This window comes from Pleurodeles waltl, chromosome 4_1, assembly GCF_031143425.1.
Source record: "Pleurodeles waltl isolate 20211129_DDA chromosome 4_1, aPleWal1.hap1.20221129, whole genome shotgun sequence".
NCBI classification, from domain to species: domain Eukaryota; kingdom Metazoa; phylum Chordata; class Amphibia; order Caudata; family Salamandridae; genus Pleurodeles; species Pleurodeles waltl.
Genome location: NC_090442.1, coordinates 286,656,602 through 286,673,514, shown reverse-complemented (window position 1 = coordinate 286,673,514; position 16,913 = coordinate 286,656,602). Strand labels below are relative to the sequence as shown.

At 47.0% G+C, this 16,913-nt stretch overlaps 1 protein-coding gene across 3 annotated transcripts in view; it reads right to left on the bottom strand.

Annotated features, from left to right (window-relative positions):
- LGR5 (leucine rich repeat containing G protein-coupled receptor 5) overlaps positions 1–13,158 on the bottom strand; it is a 1,160,674-nt gene extending 1,147,516 nt beyond the window's left edge. For 2 of the 3 annotated variants that reach the window (XM_069228341.1, XM_069228342.1), the window contains exon 1: positions 12,906–13,147. In XM_069228341.1, coding sequence (XP_069084442.1) covers positions 12,906–13,111 — 206 coding nt within the window. In that variant the 5' untranslated portion in view covers positions 13,112–13,147. Of the gene's footprint in view, positions 1–12,905 lie in introns of all 3 variants that reach the window. The other variant, XM_069228343.1, reaches the window with a different exon arrangement.
- Between the last annotated feature and the right edge of the window lie 3,755 nt (positions 13,159–16,913).

Here is a 16,913-nt window from a genome sequence, read left to right as displayed (position 1 = left end):
TAGGTGGCGGCTGAGCTAGAGGCCAAAATCTACAGGTAGTCACTTTGCTAAAAACAGCTCTGTTTTCTGTGATATGTCCACGTTGTGTTTTGGGGCATATCCTGTCGCGGGCGCTAGGCCTGCCCACACAAGTGAGGTATCATTTTTATCGGGAGACGTGGGGGAACGCTGGGTGGAAGGAAATTTGTGGCTCCTCTCAGATTCCAGAACTTTCTGCCACAGAAATGTGAGGAACATGTGTTTTTTTAGACAAATTTTGAGGTTTGCAAAGGATTCTGGGTAACAGAACCTGGTCCGAGCCACACAAGTCACCCCTCCTTGGATTCCCCTAGGTCTCTAGTTTTCAGAAATGCATAGGTTTGGTAGGTTTCCCTAGGTGGCGGCTGAGCTAGAGGCCAAAATCTACAGGTAGTCACTTTGCTAAAAACAGCTCTGTTTTCTGTGATATGTCCACGTTGTGTTTTGGGGCATATCCTGTCGCGGGCGCTAGGCCTACCCACACAAGTGAGGTATCATTTTTATCGGGAGACGTGGGGGAACGCTGGGTGGAAGGAAATTTGTGGCTCCTCTCAGATTCCAGAACTTTCTGCCACAGAAATGTGAGGAACATGTGTTTTTTTAGCCAAATTTTGAGGTTTGCAAAGGATTCTGGGTAACAGAACCTGGTCCGAGCCCCGCAAGTCACCCCTCCTTGGATCCCCCTAGGTCTCTAGTTTTCAGAAATGCACAGGTTTGGTAGGTTTCCCTAGGTGGCGGCTGAGCTAGAGGCCAAAGTCTACAGGTAGTCACTTTGCTAAAAACAGCTCTGTTTTCTGTGATATGTCCACGTTGTGTTTTGGGGCATATCCTGTCGCGGGCGCTAGGCCTACCCACACAAGTGAGGTATCATTTTTATCAGAAGACATGGGGGAACGCTAGGTGGAAGGAAATTTGTGGCTCCTCTTAGATTCCAGAACTTTCTGCCACAGAAATGTGAGGAACATGTGTTTTTTTAGCCAAATTTTGAGGTTTGCAAAGGATTCTGGGTAACCGAACCTGGTCCGAGCCACACAAGTCACCCCTCCTTGGATTCCCCTAGGTCTCTAGTTTTCGGAAATGCACAGGTTTGGTAGGTTTCCCTAGGTGGCGGCTGAGCTAGAGGCCAAAATCTACAGGTAGTCACTTTGCTAAAAACAGCTCTGTTTTCTGTGATGTGTCCAGGTTGTGTTTTGGGGCATATCCTGTCGCGGGCGCTAGGCCTACCCACACAAGTGAGGTATCATTTTTATCGGGAGACGTGGGGGAATGCTGGGTGGAAGGAAATTTGTCGCTTCTCTCAGATTCCAGAACTTTCTGCCACAGAAATGTGAGGAACATGTGTTTTTTTAACCAAATTTTGAGGTTTGCAAAGGATTCTGGGTAACAGAACCTGGTCCGAGCCCCGCAAGTCACCCCTCCTTGGATCCCCCTAGGTCTCTAGTTTTCAGAAATGCACAGGTTTGGTAGGTTTCCCTAGGTGGCGGCTGAGCTAGAGGCCAAAATCTACAGGTAGTCACTTTGCTAAAAACAGCTCTGTTTTCTGTGATATGTCCACGTTGTGTTTTGGGGCATATCCTGTCGCGGGCGCTAGGCCTACCCACACAAGTGAGGTATCATTTTTATCGGAAGACATGGGGGAACGCTAGGTGGAAGGAAATTTGTGGCTCCTCTCAGATTCCAGAACTTTCTGCCACAGAAATGTGAGGAACATGTGTTTTTTTAGCCAAATTTTGAAGTTTGCAAAGGATTCTGGGTAACCGAACCTGGTCCGAGCCACACAAGTCACCCCTCCTTGGATTCCCCTAGGTCTCTAGTTTTCAGAAATGCACAGGTTTGGTAGGTTTCCCTAGGTGCCGGCTGAGCTAGAGGCCAAAATCTACAGTTAGGCACTTCGCAAAAAACAGCTCTGTTTTCTGTGATGTGTCCACGTTGTGTTTTGGGGCATATCCTGTCGCGGGCGCTAGGCCTACCCAAACAAGTGAGGTATCATTTTTATCGGGAGACTTGGGGGAACATAGAATAGCAAAACAAGTGTTATTGCCCCTTGTCTTTCTCTACATTTATTCCTTCCAAATATAGGGGTGTGTGTAAAAAAGACATCTATTTGAGAAATTCCATGTAATTCACGTGCTACTATGGTCACCCCGGAATTCAGAGATGTGCAAATAACCACTGCTCCTCAACACCTTATCTTGTGCCCTTTTTGGAAATGCAAAGGTTTTCTTGATAGCTATTTTTTACTCCTTATATTTCAGCAAATGAATTACTGTATACCCGGTATAGAATGAAAACGCACTGCAGGGTGCAGCTCATTTATTGGCTCTGGGTTCCTCGAGTTCTTGATGAACCTACAAACCCTATATATCCCCGCAACCAGAGGAGTCCAGCAGACATAACGGTATATTGCTTTCGATAATCTGACATTGCAGGGAAAAGTTACAGAGTAAAAAGTAGAGAAAAATTGATGTTTTTTTCACCTCAATTTCAATATTTTTCTTTTTCAGCTGTTATTTTCTGTAGGAAACCCTTGTAGGATCTACACAAATGACCCCTTGCTGAATTCAGAATTTTGTCTACTTTTCAGAAATGTTTAGGTTTCTGGGATCCAGCATTGGTTTCATGACCATTCCTGTCACTGACTGGAAGGAGGCTGAAAGCACAAAAAATTGCACAAATGGGGTATGCCCCAGTAAAATGCCAAAATTGTGTTGAAAAATTGGGTTTTCGGATTCAAGTCTGCCTGTTCCTGAAAGCTGGGAAGCTGCTGAGTTGAGCACCGCAAACCCTTTGTTGATGCCATTTTCAGGGGAAAAACCACACGCCTTCTTCTGCAGCCACTTTTTCCAATTTTTTTGAAAAAAACAAAATTTTCCCTGTATTTTGGCCAATTTCTTGGCCTCTTTCAGGGGAACCCACAAAGTCTGGGTACCTCCAGAATCCCTAGGATGTTGGAAAAAAAGGACGCAAATTTGGCTTGGTTAGCTTATGTGGACAAAAAGTTATGCGGGCCTAAGCGCGAACTGCCCCAAATAGGCAAAAAAAGGCCTGGCACAGAAGGGGGAAAAGGCCTGGCAGCGAAGTGGTTAAACATATGTGTGAGGTCTTAACATCTAATGCTACTTCTTGTGATGTCACTTCCGATGGGGTCGGGGGCTGTGATGCCACTTCCTTTGACACCATGTGCGGTCACACATCGTGATGTCACACACTGTTACACGCCATGATGTCACTTGTATACTGCCTAACTCGGTTAGTCCTGCATTTCTATTTTTTAGGACTTGTGCACTGGACACTGCTACGAGCGTGGAGAGAGAGCAAAAAAGCATTGGAAAACCATATGGGCTTAGTTTTTACACAATGCATGCACACAGAGACATTACAAATAGAGCGCACTGACCAGCAAAACAACGGAAATACATTTTACTAAATACCACTGACAAACTAGAACCCTTACCATCAAATACAGAGGTATCTGTGCACACAGGTTTACAATTATACAGCACCAAGAGGCATATATTGATGCACTTGAGTAGCATTGTGTGATGCAGTTTATAGGAGCACTGGGTAATGTGTCTCATAAGTCAGGTGGAAGCAATGCTGGCTCCCGGAGCATGTGGGGAGCTGGCTGGGCTGTGGAGGCCCTGGAACTCCCCACACCAGCAGCGGCTCCTCTGCAATGGTGGAGGAGTGTCGCTCCACTGACTCAGAGCCAGCAGCTGAAAAATAAAATTATATTCTATTATTGTTTTATTTTTCAGCTGCTGGCTGAGCCAGCGTGTGCAGTGAGGGGCGAGGCCAGGACATGGGAGAGGAGGAGTGGAGTCACTGGAGTGCACTTAAAAGTGTGCATGTCAGTTTGGCTGGCCATCTCAGGCTGGCCAAATCGACATGCGGACATAGGTTTCTCCAGCCCAGCTGTGTTGCAGTTATAGCAATGAGATCAGCACCAGGCTTGCGTGAGGAGCATGTGCTGGTGTCCCAGGGACTGCTAGGACACCATCAGGAGCAAGAGAGAAGAGCGAGGCAGCGGCCCCAGGACAGGTGAGTTTTTTTTCTATTATTTCTCTTATTCCACCCCCCATTTGAGATTTACAGTGGCCGCCACTCCCTCACATGGCCCCCAACATTATGGTTGGTGGGTGACCTTGGTGGGGACCAAGGCACCCACCTTTAATTATTGCAGGCCCTGGGGGGGGGGTGTCATCCACTGGGACAAAAATGGCTCAATGAGGGGGACTGGATAACCCTCTCCCCTTTAAGAATAGTAGTGACCCCAAGGGATGGGGTCCCCAGTGCTTTTTAAAGGTTTTGTGTGTGTGTGTGTGTGGGGGGGGGGGTGCTCAAACGGCCCATCTTTACTTTTTGGGAAAAAACTGCCTTGAGGGATAGGGTCCCCAGGCTACAATAAGGCTTGTGGGGGTGGGAGGCACATGCCCTCCCCTTTAGTTTAAAAAATAAAAATACAAAAAAGGCACAGGGAATAATAAGACTCGGGAGGGAGGCCACGTGGCCCTTCCCCCCCCCCCTTTTTTTTAAAGTTTCAGACCTATGGCTCTGCTTCTCACGGGCCTAAAGAGGCTCTAGGAAAGGGGCCTAAGGCCCCTCTCTCCATTAAAAATATATATGGTCCTAGGGGATGGGGTCCCTAATGCCATAATGAGCTTGGGGTGGGTGGCTTTGTTGCCTCCTCCCCTTTAAAATAAAAAAAAGGCCCTAGGGGATAGGGGTTCCAAGGGCCTAAAAAGGGCTTAGGGAGGGGGGCACATGCCCCCCCCCCTAAAAATATATATGACCTGAAGGCCATAATAGGCTCAGGGATGAGGATCATGCAGACTCTTCCCCTTTAATAATAAAAAAAAAGAAATGGTCCTGGGGGATGGGGTCCCCAGAACTTAATAAGGCTCAGGGAGAGGGGGGCACCCCTTGCCTTTAAATTAGTTAAGGCCCTGAGGGATGTGGTCCCCAGGTCATAATAATGCTCTAGGGAAGAGTTGGTTGGGGGCTAGGAAGACAATCCCCCTCCCTTTTAGTAAGTAAAAAAAAAATGTTTTTAAAGGCCCTGGCGGATGGGGTTCAAGGGAGTTACAAGGCTCGAGGAGGGAGGCTATGCAACCCTCTCCCCTCTTTTGTATGTTTCAGCCGCTAGGGTCCTGGGGAGGATGGGGTCCCCAGGGCTTAATAAGGCTCAGGGATGGGGCCACCCTTTGCCTTTAAAATAGATAAAGCCCTGAGGGATGGGAGCCCCCAGGGCATAATAAGGCTCAAAGGGGGAGGAAGGGTTGTAAGAAAAAAAAAAGACGCTGGGGATGAGTTGCCCAGGGAGTAATAAGGCTCCGGGAGGGAGGCCATGTGGCCCTCTCCCTTTTTTTGTACGTTTTGGCCCCCATGGTTGGGCTTCCCATGGGCCTAAAGAGGCTCCCCTTTAAGATGTATGTGGCCCTGGTGGATAGGGTCCCCAAGGCCATAATAGGCATCAGGAGGGTGGGGGGGCACACAGTCCCCTCCCCATTAAAATATATATCACCTGGGGTTGATGGGGTCCCCAGTGCCATAATAGGCTCAGGGATGAGGGCTGCGAGGACTCCTCCCCTTTAGTAAATTCAAAAAAGGGGCCCTGGGGGATGGGGTTGTGCAATGCACTGCGTTCAGGCCCTGAGGAAACCCCCCGGCCATGCACGGCTAAAGGCTGTGCACAGCTGGGGGTTGGCTTCACGTATGGTAATAAACTATAAGATTACTTTAAAGAAACCCAAGAAATCCATTAAAAAAGCAAAGGTTAAAGTAATGTTATAATTAGGCATGATAAACAGGTTTATTTTTGTTTAAAGCAGTTTATAGCGCTACAGTTGTTTGGGCTGTAGCTCTGTTAAAAGATCTCTATGGAAATTGTACAGGGGAATTGCATTTTGGGACCTCGACGAATGACTCAAAAACTTTCAAGGAGTGAGCTCAGGTGGATAAACTTTTATTTTGGAAAGTTTCACTAAATAGTGCCATAAGTTGTTAGCAAACCAAAATACAAGCTGCTTGTGGTAACTAGGTCCTAACTATAACTACACAGTGTTCACGCTACACACATGCACCTGACACTTTTGAAAACAATTTAGGACAACTTCAAGCTTTGTTTCTGCCTCACTTATGTGACAGGTATTGAGGGACAAAAAGCTAAAAAACCTCTCTATTCTGTATAGCCACCGGTGTAGACAGACAACACCAATGGGTACACCAAATCTGACAACTAACAAAGTTGTACATGCACCCCTGCAGAGCTCAGAGGGAACCCCGGCCAAAACCTATTTGCAATGGCATTTTAGAGTATGAATATTAATACTGCTGCAGTACTCTAATGAACTCTTACAAACATCAAATACTGGAATAAAATGTGAATATTTGATGAATATACATATACAAGCAGTACAAACAGAAAGGACTATGGCGGTCATTCTGACCGCGGCGGTCGGCGGTCGCCGCCCGCCAAGCGGTTCCCGCCGAAAGACCGCTCCGCGGTCAAAAGACCGCAGTGGCCATTCTGGCTTTCCCGCTGGGCCGGCGGGCGACCGCCAGAAGACCGCCGGCCGGCCCAGCGGGAAAGCCCCTTCAACAATGAAGTCGGCTCGGAATGGAGCCGGCGGAGTTGAAGGGGTGCGACGGGTGCAGTGGCACCCGTCGCGATTTTCACTGTCTGCACAGCAGACAGTGAAAATCTTTGTGGGGCCCTGTTAGGGGGCCCCTGCCCTGCACCCGTTCCCGCCATCCTGGTTCTGGCGGTGGACACCGCCTGAAACAGGCTGGCGGGAAGGCGGTCGGAATCCCCATGGCGGTGCTGCAAGCAGCGCCGCCATGGCGGATACCCTGGGCCAGCGGGAAACCGGCGGGAAACCGCCGGCTCCCCTTTTCTGACCGCGGCTTTACCGCCGCGGTCAGAATCGCCCAGGAAGCACCGCCAGCCTGTTAGCGGTGCTTCCGCCGCCCTCCGCATTGGCGGTCATGGACCGCCAGGGTCAGAATGACCCCCTATGTCTTTTTTTTTTTATTAATAGAATTTGACGTTTTAAGGATGATTAACATAGGCATGTAAAAAGTATGTAAAAAGAGTACTTTTGTAGTACTACTTTCCATATCCATAAACGCATTTGTTAATTCCCCCCTTGTGTCATGTCTCACACCTTTTCAACAGTGCTGTTTTTTGTGAGAATGTTTTAGCATGCAGAAGACTATGTTTAAGTTGCTAAAGCAAAACTACGGGGACTGTGATATAACAACCTTTGATTTGCCAGAATTGGCTGAGGCTCTTACCATTGACATGGGTGGCCAGAGACAGCTTCAATGGAACTCAAACATAAAAAATATATTTACTCCTTATAGTGTTGAACATTTGTTTTGTTTTTTAATGCGCCACTTTGAACTGTACTTTTTTTTCAAATCCACGTATTTAAAACAAAAATTGCCTTAAGAGATAACTTAAAATAAATTATTTAATCTTCCTACATTTTTTCATAGTTAGCGTTTGATTACATTTCAATGCAGACAGGAAGGTCCCAGCAGAAAATCACTCTAACGAGATGTGCGAATGGTAAGGATGCCAGAATCTTCATCAGGAAAGAGAATGATTCCTTTTTGTTTTACTACTCAATGTAATTGCCGTCATTGTGGTCCTGCTGATCCCCTTCATCTTTACTGCTTTCCAAGTTAGGAGACTGCAGCAATATTAGTATGCTGCCTTACCTCACACTTTGCCTTGTTCAAAAGAGACATTTTACACATACAGAGTTCACTTTCATGTGAACACGTGCAAAAATATTGGCAGTATAAATACAGAGCAGATGACAAATCGTCATCTATTGGTTTGTTCCTGGACATGTTGTAAGAGCTCTGGAGGTGTGACAACTTAATTGGTAAAATGTATATATAACTTAAATGCCGCTACAATATTATGAAATGAACTAAAGTGGAACAGGGGTGGTCAAGAAATAACTTATTTTTAATCTGAAAGACTATGGCCCTCATTACAACCCTGGCGGTCCAAGACCGCCAGGGCTGTTTCGGAGGAAGCACCGCCAACAGGCTGGCTGTGCTTCCCAAGGCATTACAACTGCGGCGGAAGCGCCACGGTCGCACCGCCGGGGCCGGCGGTTTCCCGCCACAATGGCCCCGGCGGCTTGCAGCGCTGCCCAGGGGATTACGAGTCCCCCTACCGCCAGCCTTTTCCTGGTGGTTTGAACCGCCAGGAAAAGGCTGGCGGTACGGGGAGTCGCGGGGCCCCTGGGGGCCCCATGCAGCAGACAGTGAAAAGTGCGACGGGTGCAACTGCACCCGTCACACGGCCGCAACACCGCCGGCTCCATTTGGAGCCGGATCCTGTGTTGTGGCCGAGATCCCCGCTAGGCCGGCGGGGATCTCCAAATGGCCACGGCGGGGGTGCAGCCACATTGGCAGCCGCCCGGCGTTCCGATCTTAGCCGCCCGCCTAGGTCGTAATGAGGGCCTATATTCCTTGTTTTTACATAATGTTTGCCGCATCATTTACACATTGAATTGGTTGATGAATCAGGTTCTGCTTGGGCCTTATAACTAAATGTGACTCTTACCTCCACTCTGGCTTGGCTCTTCCTATGAATTTTGTGACTTGCCGAACTCTACTTTTACCAGAATTATGTCACTAAAACCAGCAGCTTTTGTTTGAAGAATGTGATGCAGTAGCTAAATCCCACATAAAAAGCATGCAATTACTAGGGCAATCAATTCAACACCCAACAACTCATCTTTTACACAGGTTCTCCCCTATACTCAAATGTTCCAAAAGATTTGTCATATGAATGCCAGAAGTGGCATTCATGAAGCTACAGCTAACAGAAGTGTGTAGCAGATAGTGGGTAAGGGAGCTAGAATGAGAGAGACAAAGAAAGAGGGAGAAAAAAAAGAGAAAATTAAAGAGGAGGAACAGCAGGTGATTTGTTCTCGACAAAAATTGAATATTGGGAATCTGTATACCAAGGCTCCGTAGTCTTGATTCCACCTCATGCCTCTTTATTCTACCACAATAAACTCTCTGCCTCTATCTCACTCTAGCATGTTTCTGCTTTCTCCCATTACCACGTTTTGTGTTTTTTTTCTTCCTCTTTTGTTCCCTCCCTTGTGTCTTTTTCACTGTTTTGATGTGGGTCAGAGTCTAATGAGGAAAAAAGTTCCGTTCCAACAAAATGAGTGCGGTATGCCCTACCTGCAACCACTGGCTCAAATGAAGCACTGACAACAACCTGTACATTCAGGGTGTGATGGTTAATGCTGGAAACGTACATTACATAGAAGCAGCAAGTGCTACACGGGGCTATAAAATGCAATTATGCAAAGTGCTGCGGTACGGTTGACTTGTCCACAGCAGCGTAGGGTAGGACACATCTTACCTGGACTTCAGATCTCAAGGATGTGCTGCTCAGCGACAGCAGCCGGACAGAGGATGTGCTGAAACTCATTTATAGTTCAGCAGCCCTAGGGCTATGCCTTTGCCAACATGTGCGCTTTGCTTTTCATGGTCGCCACCTTCCTCTACGGTGTTCATTCTTCACATTGCAGAGCCACGTTGTTGCTGCTGCCAAGTTTCTGCTTCTAACGGCGGAGCCGCCTCTGGTCAGGGTTTAGTGTCAAATTCCTCTGCACACAGTTGACTTTCTCCGGCGAGGTGGAACAGATTGCTTCTGAAATGCTAAATGGCTTGGCGGCACTGCTGTCAGTAGCACAGGAGGGGCACGAGCTCTTCCTGACCACAGCCCTGACAGCTCTCCGTGCTAGGGGACTAACAAAGATTACACATTAGTGACTGCGTTGATTATAAAAAGTTTGTCCTCCTGACTGAGTGTATAAAAGAAATCGAGAGGCTGGCAGGGGCCGCCTTCTTGGATGGATCGTGACGCTAACTTATCGTCAGCACCCCCCCCCCCCCCAATCTTTTGTAGTAGTTTGAATAATGGCAGCAATCCTTAAGCAAATCTTGGTGGGCTTTTCATAACATCGCTAGATGACCCGCATATGCTAGTCGTTATCTGACGCGGACGTAACAAAGAAGAGGTGGTAAAAACCGAACTGTTAGTTATAGAAGCCATAAAGCACAGATCCTTTACATAACCAGGGCACGGTACACGGCAGCTGTTGTTTTCCGTTCAAATGACATTATGCTTGTGGCACCTATAATAGAAGGTCCTGGGTACAAGTTTTTAATTTCAAGAGGAGAGTTTGACTCGTGGAACAGGCATCTAAACTAGGAAATCTACAGATGTCGGTACTGAAGTCGACCTCTCCGTGGCCCAACTCAAACCTTATAAAGAGAGGTAGCAGAAAACTATATTCATAAAAATGCATCAGTGGGAGATGGGGCAGCCTCGCTATTAACGTTCAACAGGCACGTGCTTGCGTTGACTCTGTACACACACTTGCTGATAGGATGTCCCGTACACACGCGCATTCACTCATACTAATCTATAAATAAACAACACAGAGGCATAATGCGTACAGCTACGCACGTGCACACGGCAACAAAGAAGCACGCAAACTGTCACACTTGCATAGCCTGCCCCACCCCCCCGCATACATACATGAACACAACAAGGCAAATACCAGTGGCGAACACGAAGCACCGCAGAGACAAACACAAAAGCAAACATAATCACATGCGGATACAACATGTGCACACACAAACGTTGCACACACACTGCTGAAGGTTCACAACAGAGGAAGGACAGTGTTCTCAGTCATACCTCTGCAACACAGAGGTTTCTTTTTTAACAGTCAGTCACAATAATAAACCATAGAAAACATGGCAAGTACTCCACTAGCTCGTGGATTATGGGGTGCTCATCAAGAAAGCGCATTTTGACGACACTGCAGAACTCACGTGCAGTGTTTAGAAAGAAGGGAGTGTCACATCCACACCCTACTACCCACCAGGCGTTTGCATTGAAACCTACTTTCAGGTGCTCCGTACAACCGAAAGAGGTTTTCGGATGTAGCAGACAAATACAGGGTGATGGGGCACATATAACTCACCCAAACCTCAGTTTACTACCATGATCTCCCAAACAACCCTACTAAATCCCCCCTCATTTATCTCACCTTTGACTCAGCCGAAACCCCTTCTGCTACTATGATCTCCCTAACCCTTTACACAGACTCTTCCGTCCTCCCCCCCACTTTTACTCATCCCAAGCCTCATCCTATTACTACAAACTCCGAATGAACCCTTCTGGATTCTTATCTCCTCTACCCCTCCATTACTCCAGTCAATCCAACTAAGAAACTCACATATCCAGGGCTCAAATTAACTCATAATAATACTAAAACTGTACTCATATTTCCCTATACTAAACTACCACTAATTCTTTTTGGGTTCGTGCTACTCACCGAAAAGCGCTTCAACGCCTCGTCGGTGGTAGTAAGCGCTATATAAATACTATTACAATACAATAGATTAAACACCTTCTGCATTTGTCCCAGGGCACGACTTACCCACGCCTAGTGAATAAAATGCTGCTGTTTTCTTAAATCAAAGTTTAAACGACGGCTCAAAGCTTGCCCTGCAGACCAAAGGGTTTCAGGTCTAATCGTGTTTTCTCGCCACTGACAGCCTCGAGAGAGACTGATCCCAGTCATTCACAGGCGTGCAGCTTAACTGCCGAACAACAAACCACAGACATTTCGGAAGGTTGACCCTTCTCACAATCACGTTGCAGACGTTTACGTCGATTAATTGTGCGTACACTAGACAACGAAGTTACGTGTGGACATTTACAAGACACGAAAACAAATCCGGGGTCTGTATTACAACTCCATCATGCCTGCTATGTAGCCTTCGACCCCTAATTTTACAAACGCGCGCCCAGCCTCCACTGCGCACAGTATATAAAGACACAGGGAGACTTGACTCAACTGCGATCTCCCGCTTAGGTTCTTCTCAGTATGAACTCTACATACACTTCGTTAAAACGGAGCTTTACTAGAGATGAAAGGTGATTACATCGAAAAATGACCAGTATTTTACTGTAATAATGAAGACCTATTTTACGGACTCTCCTCTTCTTTGCCAAGCTATAGCTCATTCTCTGTCCCGTTTCAGCTCCTGTTCTCTGTTTTCATAGCATCCATGTTTTCTTAGTGCCCATGCTATCCAACACTCACCTTCCGCATGATACTGGCCATGGCTCCCCATTGCCCCAGGTATCGTGGTACCTGTGCACGCGGTGACACTTTTTCTCTGCATATTTAGCACAACCCTCTACTTGGCGCCATTGCTGTTACCCTCTCATATGTGCAATTAGAATCACCCTGCCCCTTTTCTTTGCTATGCCAACCCTCTTCTCTCTTCCCAAGATTTCACTCCCTACATGTTTTTACACTTTGTTACGGTATAGTCCACTCCGCCGTGTAATGGTATATAGCCAGCGCATCCCCATGTGCCCATTCTATTGCCTTTCCTTTGAGGTCATGGTATAACCCATTCAACTTTTTCTCATGAAATTGTCCTCTTTGCTCTGCCCAGAGTATTAACCATCTCCTCTACTAGGGCACCTATGCCCATGGTGCCACACACTGGATTTACTCTCTTCTGTGCCTGTATAATCATCTCACCTCTGTTGACCCTCTTCTGTGTCATGGTTTTACACACTCCTCCGAGTCTCGTTTTGTTTGTACTGTGTTTCATCGTGTCACGTTACGGCGTTACCCTGTCTCATACCTCAGTGTTACATCCTCTCTCTCCTCTGTGCCAATGGACACCTGTGCTCGCAGAAGTAGTGAAGGTGTAAGGGGGTGCACGCGCTGCGAGGTCCGTCATAAAAGTTGCAAACGTTGCTTTAGTGTTTATAACAGGCACCGCTGAGGACGCGCGTTCGCACTTACAGGTAGCTGGTGAGCGCGCTGAGGTTGTGGGGCAGCGCGGAGAGTCCGCGGTCCGAGCAGTCCACCCTGAGCAGCGCCCCGTCCCGCTCGCAGTAGCAGGGGGTCGGGCAGCCCCGGTCTGAGTTGAGCGCCTGGGCGGAAAGGAGAAGGCAGAGGAGTAGTGCAAACGTGCGGAGCTCCATGGCTGGTGTCCGAGAGGAGCGCATGCTTCCACCGGTGCAGCTGGGCTGGCGCGAGGTGCAGTCGGTGTGCAGCATCTGCCGCTCGAACCGCTTTTAAAAGAATTCGAACCCAGCCTCTCGCTAAGTGACGTCAGCTAGGCCGGCAGCCAATGGCGCTGCCGCTGCCGACTGAGGAGCGCGGAAGGTATTGAGACCGAGGTGGCACGCGGAAGAGGCTATAAGTTAGCGAGTCTTTGGGTAAGATGCCAGAAGATGATGAGAAAAAGCGCAGGGGTGGATGAACAAGGTTTGGAGTTGATGAGTCAGGATGTGATGGGGCGATAGAAGGGTTAACTATAGAATATTCTAGACCGGGGCTAGAATTGACAAAGAAAGGGGAGAAGAGGGCACACGAAAAGATGGGGAGGAGAGGAGGCAGAAGATGTAGGGAGGAGAATGGAAAGAAACAGGACTCTGCGCGAGGAAGACAGGAATCCTCTGTACTTGCTCCCAGCGCAAACTAAAGCATACGTTTTAATTTTCAAGATTTGTGTCCTGCTAATTGAAGCTCTGAAGCACTTCATTTAAATTAATTCAGTTAAGGAAACGATTACATCAGCGCTTTTTGATATAACAAATAAAGATAAGGGGGGCGACAATATTATAATTAGCTATATGCAAAAGCTTATGCAATTCATAATGCATTCCCGGTTCGATTACGCGTGTATTGAAATATATATATATTTAAATATCTTCTGTTTATTTGTGGTGTACACAGACATTCGTCCTTTTGTTAAGAATGTCACATTGCGATCGTTATGAGTTCACAGACTTAAAACAGCTATTTTGTATAAAGATTGAAATGTCTTTTCCAACTGTTAGTGCTTTTTAAATGAAATGTAGAAAGAGATCTGGAACAGCAGATTCCAGCCTCAGCAGCTGTAGAGGTGTTACAGAGTAGCTCGAATATTTTCGTCAACATGGGACTCTCCTTGCTATCAGCTGTTGTAAGTAGCAAAACCGGCGCCGTAGAGGGGCTTAAGTGTCTCTTAGGTATCATGTACATCTGTTAAAGGTTGCATTGAGTGACCACCATACCTTTGGTTAAAATGACATAAAGCATTACCCCACGTCTGTCCTTCTCGTCCTAGCCCTTAAGCATGAGTCCGGCCTGCCTCCTGACAGAAATGTTACAAAACTCTCTTCATTTTTATCAAACTAGCTCAACAAATGACTATGCATGATCCTCCCACCCACCACACACCCTGTCCTCCCTGTGGTTCAGAGGGAATTATACCGTAAGGTAAGAGGACTTCTGAGGGGAGTTCAGATGTTAGAACCCCTTCCATTAGTAATAACACAGACTCCAGTCTTTAGGGTTTAGTTTTAAGTTTAGTTTTAAGGATTTATAAAGCGCGTAGTGACCCGAAGGCATCCCAGCGCTAAACCTAACCTGACCAGTGCTAGCAATAGGAGAATTCAGAGAGCTACCTACAGAAAAGAATGGTCTTAAGTTTTTTTCTAAAAAGCAGTTCTGAGTGTTCATGACGGAGTTCAGAGGGAAGATCATTCCAGAGACGAGCGGCCTTGGTGGAGAAGGAGTTGGCCCCCCAGGCTCTCTTAGACCGCAAGATGGTCACAAGTCGAGAGGAGGAGGACCTTAGACTTCGAGAGGGGACATAAAGATATAGCCGCTTTCTAAAGAACATTGGACCCTTATCTTGCAGGGCTCTGTGAACAATGCATAGGGTCTTGAAATAAATACGCTGCTTAATAGGGAGCCAGTGAAGTATGGAAAAAGCAGGCTTAGCGGATAAATGTCTGGGAAGATTGACAAGAAGCCTGGCAGCTGCGTTCTGGACTGTTTGCAGCCTTTTTATGACATAAGCCGGGGCGCTGAGAAAAAGTGAGTTCCCATAGTCCAGACGGGAAAGGATCAGAGTTTGAACAAGGATTCTTCTGGCAATAGGGGGAAGAAGATTAAAGATTTTCCTAAGGACTCTTAAAATGCCAAAGCATGTAGAGGAAACTCTTTTTGCTTGATAATCCATGGTCAGGCGAGAATCCACCCAAAAACCAAGGCTTTTTACCTGGTCCTTGGGAGGAGGAAGATTGTTGAAGGCCTCAGAGTATAGTGAAAGGGGAGGGGCTGGGGGGGCATTGCCTAGTACAATGACTTCTGACTTTCCATCATTAAATTTAAGCTTAGACTGGATCATCCAAACTCCAATGTCTGTCATACAACACAAAAGGTTGGCCGCAGACGAATCCCCAGAACTAGATAGTGACACCACAATTTGAGTATCGTCGGCATAGGTGACCAAAGACAGATTGTAGGGAGCGATCACTTTAGCCAGTGGGGATAGATAAACATTAAAAAGAGTTGGACTCAGGGAGGAGCCCTGAGGAACTCCACAAGTCAGTGGAAAGATATCAGAGAAGTAGGCTCGGTCCAGGACTTGAAAAGATCTACCTTTGACGAAAGCGGACAGCCAGGACAATGCTAGGCCTCCTATCCCTAATTCAGAGAGCCTACAGCAGAGAAGGTTGTGATCCACCGTATCAAAAGCTGCACTGAGATCAAGTAGAATCACGGCTACATGAGACCCTTGGTCCAGAAGTTGCCGGGCTGACTCCGTCACTGTAAGGAGGGCTGACTCCGTGCTATGATGGGCTCTGAAACCCATTTGAGTGGGGTGAAGGAGTTCATGGCTCTCTAAGTAGCTGGTTAATTGGTGGTTAACATGTTTCTCCAGAATTTTTGTTGAAATGGGAAGGAGAGCAATGGGTCTATAATTCTCTAACAGAGATGGGTTCAATTTCGTTTTTTTTAAAAGAGGCTTAATGATGGCATGCTTAAAAAGAGGGGGGAGGAAACCTAAGGATAGGGAATGATTCAGTATTTTTGTAAGGGGAGGTACAATAATATCTGAAACTCGCAAGAGGATGGAAGGAGGGGCGGGGTCTAGGGGGGAGCCCGATTTAATTTGAAGAAGAAGGTTGGTAGTAGCGGTGTCAGTGAGAGGTACAAAAGCGGTTAATGTGCTTCCGGAGAGGGAGGGATCCATCGTTTGGTACTCTACTGTACCTGGGGGAGGAGAAGAAGGGAACCCAGAGTATATCTTGATGACTTTGTCATTGAAGTGAGATGCCAGAAGATTACTGTATTCAGTGGAGGGCTCTGTGGGAGGAGAGGGCATAGGGGTTATGGTTAATTCCTTAAAAATCTGAAAAATGTCCTTTTGTGAACAGGAGGAGTTTTCTATTCTTATTCCGTAGTAAGAGGACTGGGCGGCTTTAATGTTTTGGTGGTAGAGTCTGACAGATTGCCTATAAATTTCTCTTTCGGTGGAACTGTAATTCTTTCTCCAAGATCTTTTTAACCTTTTGCACTTTTTTCTTAATTCTAACAGACAAGGTGAGAACCAAGGTTTAGCCTTATGGGGGGGCTTGTTGGATCTTAATTTGATGGGCAGAATACTATCCAAAGAGGAGGAGATCCACTCATTAAATAAATCTGCGGAGGTGGAGGGGCTGCTGACCCCAAAGGAGGTCTGGAGAGCAGCGCACCATTCCCCAAGAGCCAATTTTGACCAAATGCGACCAAAGGTTAAGGAGGTAGACGGCACATCTGGAGTAACCTTATAAGGGAAAGAGAAAGATAAAAGGCAATGATCCGTCCAGGTTAGGGGCTGGGACGGCAGGGTGGTAAGAACAGGGAGATTACTGAATAGGAGGTCCAGCGTATGGCCTTTGGTATGGGTAGGTCCTATTACGTGTTGAGTTAAATCAAGCGCAGAGAGGGACGCAAGTAGAGACCTGGCGTGCGGACAGTTTTCATTATCAA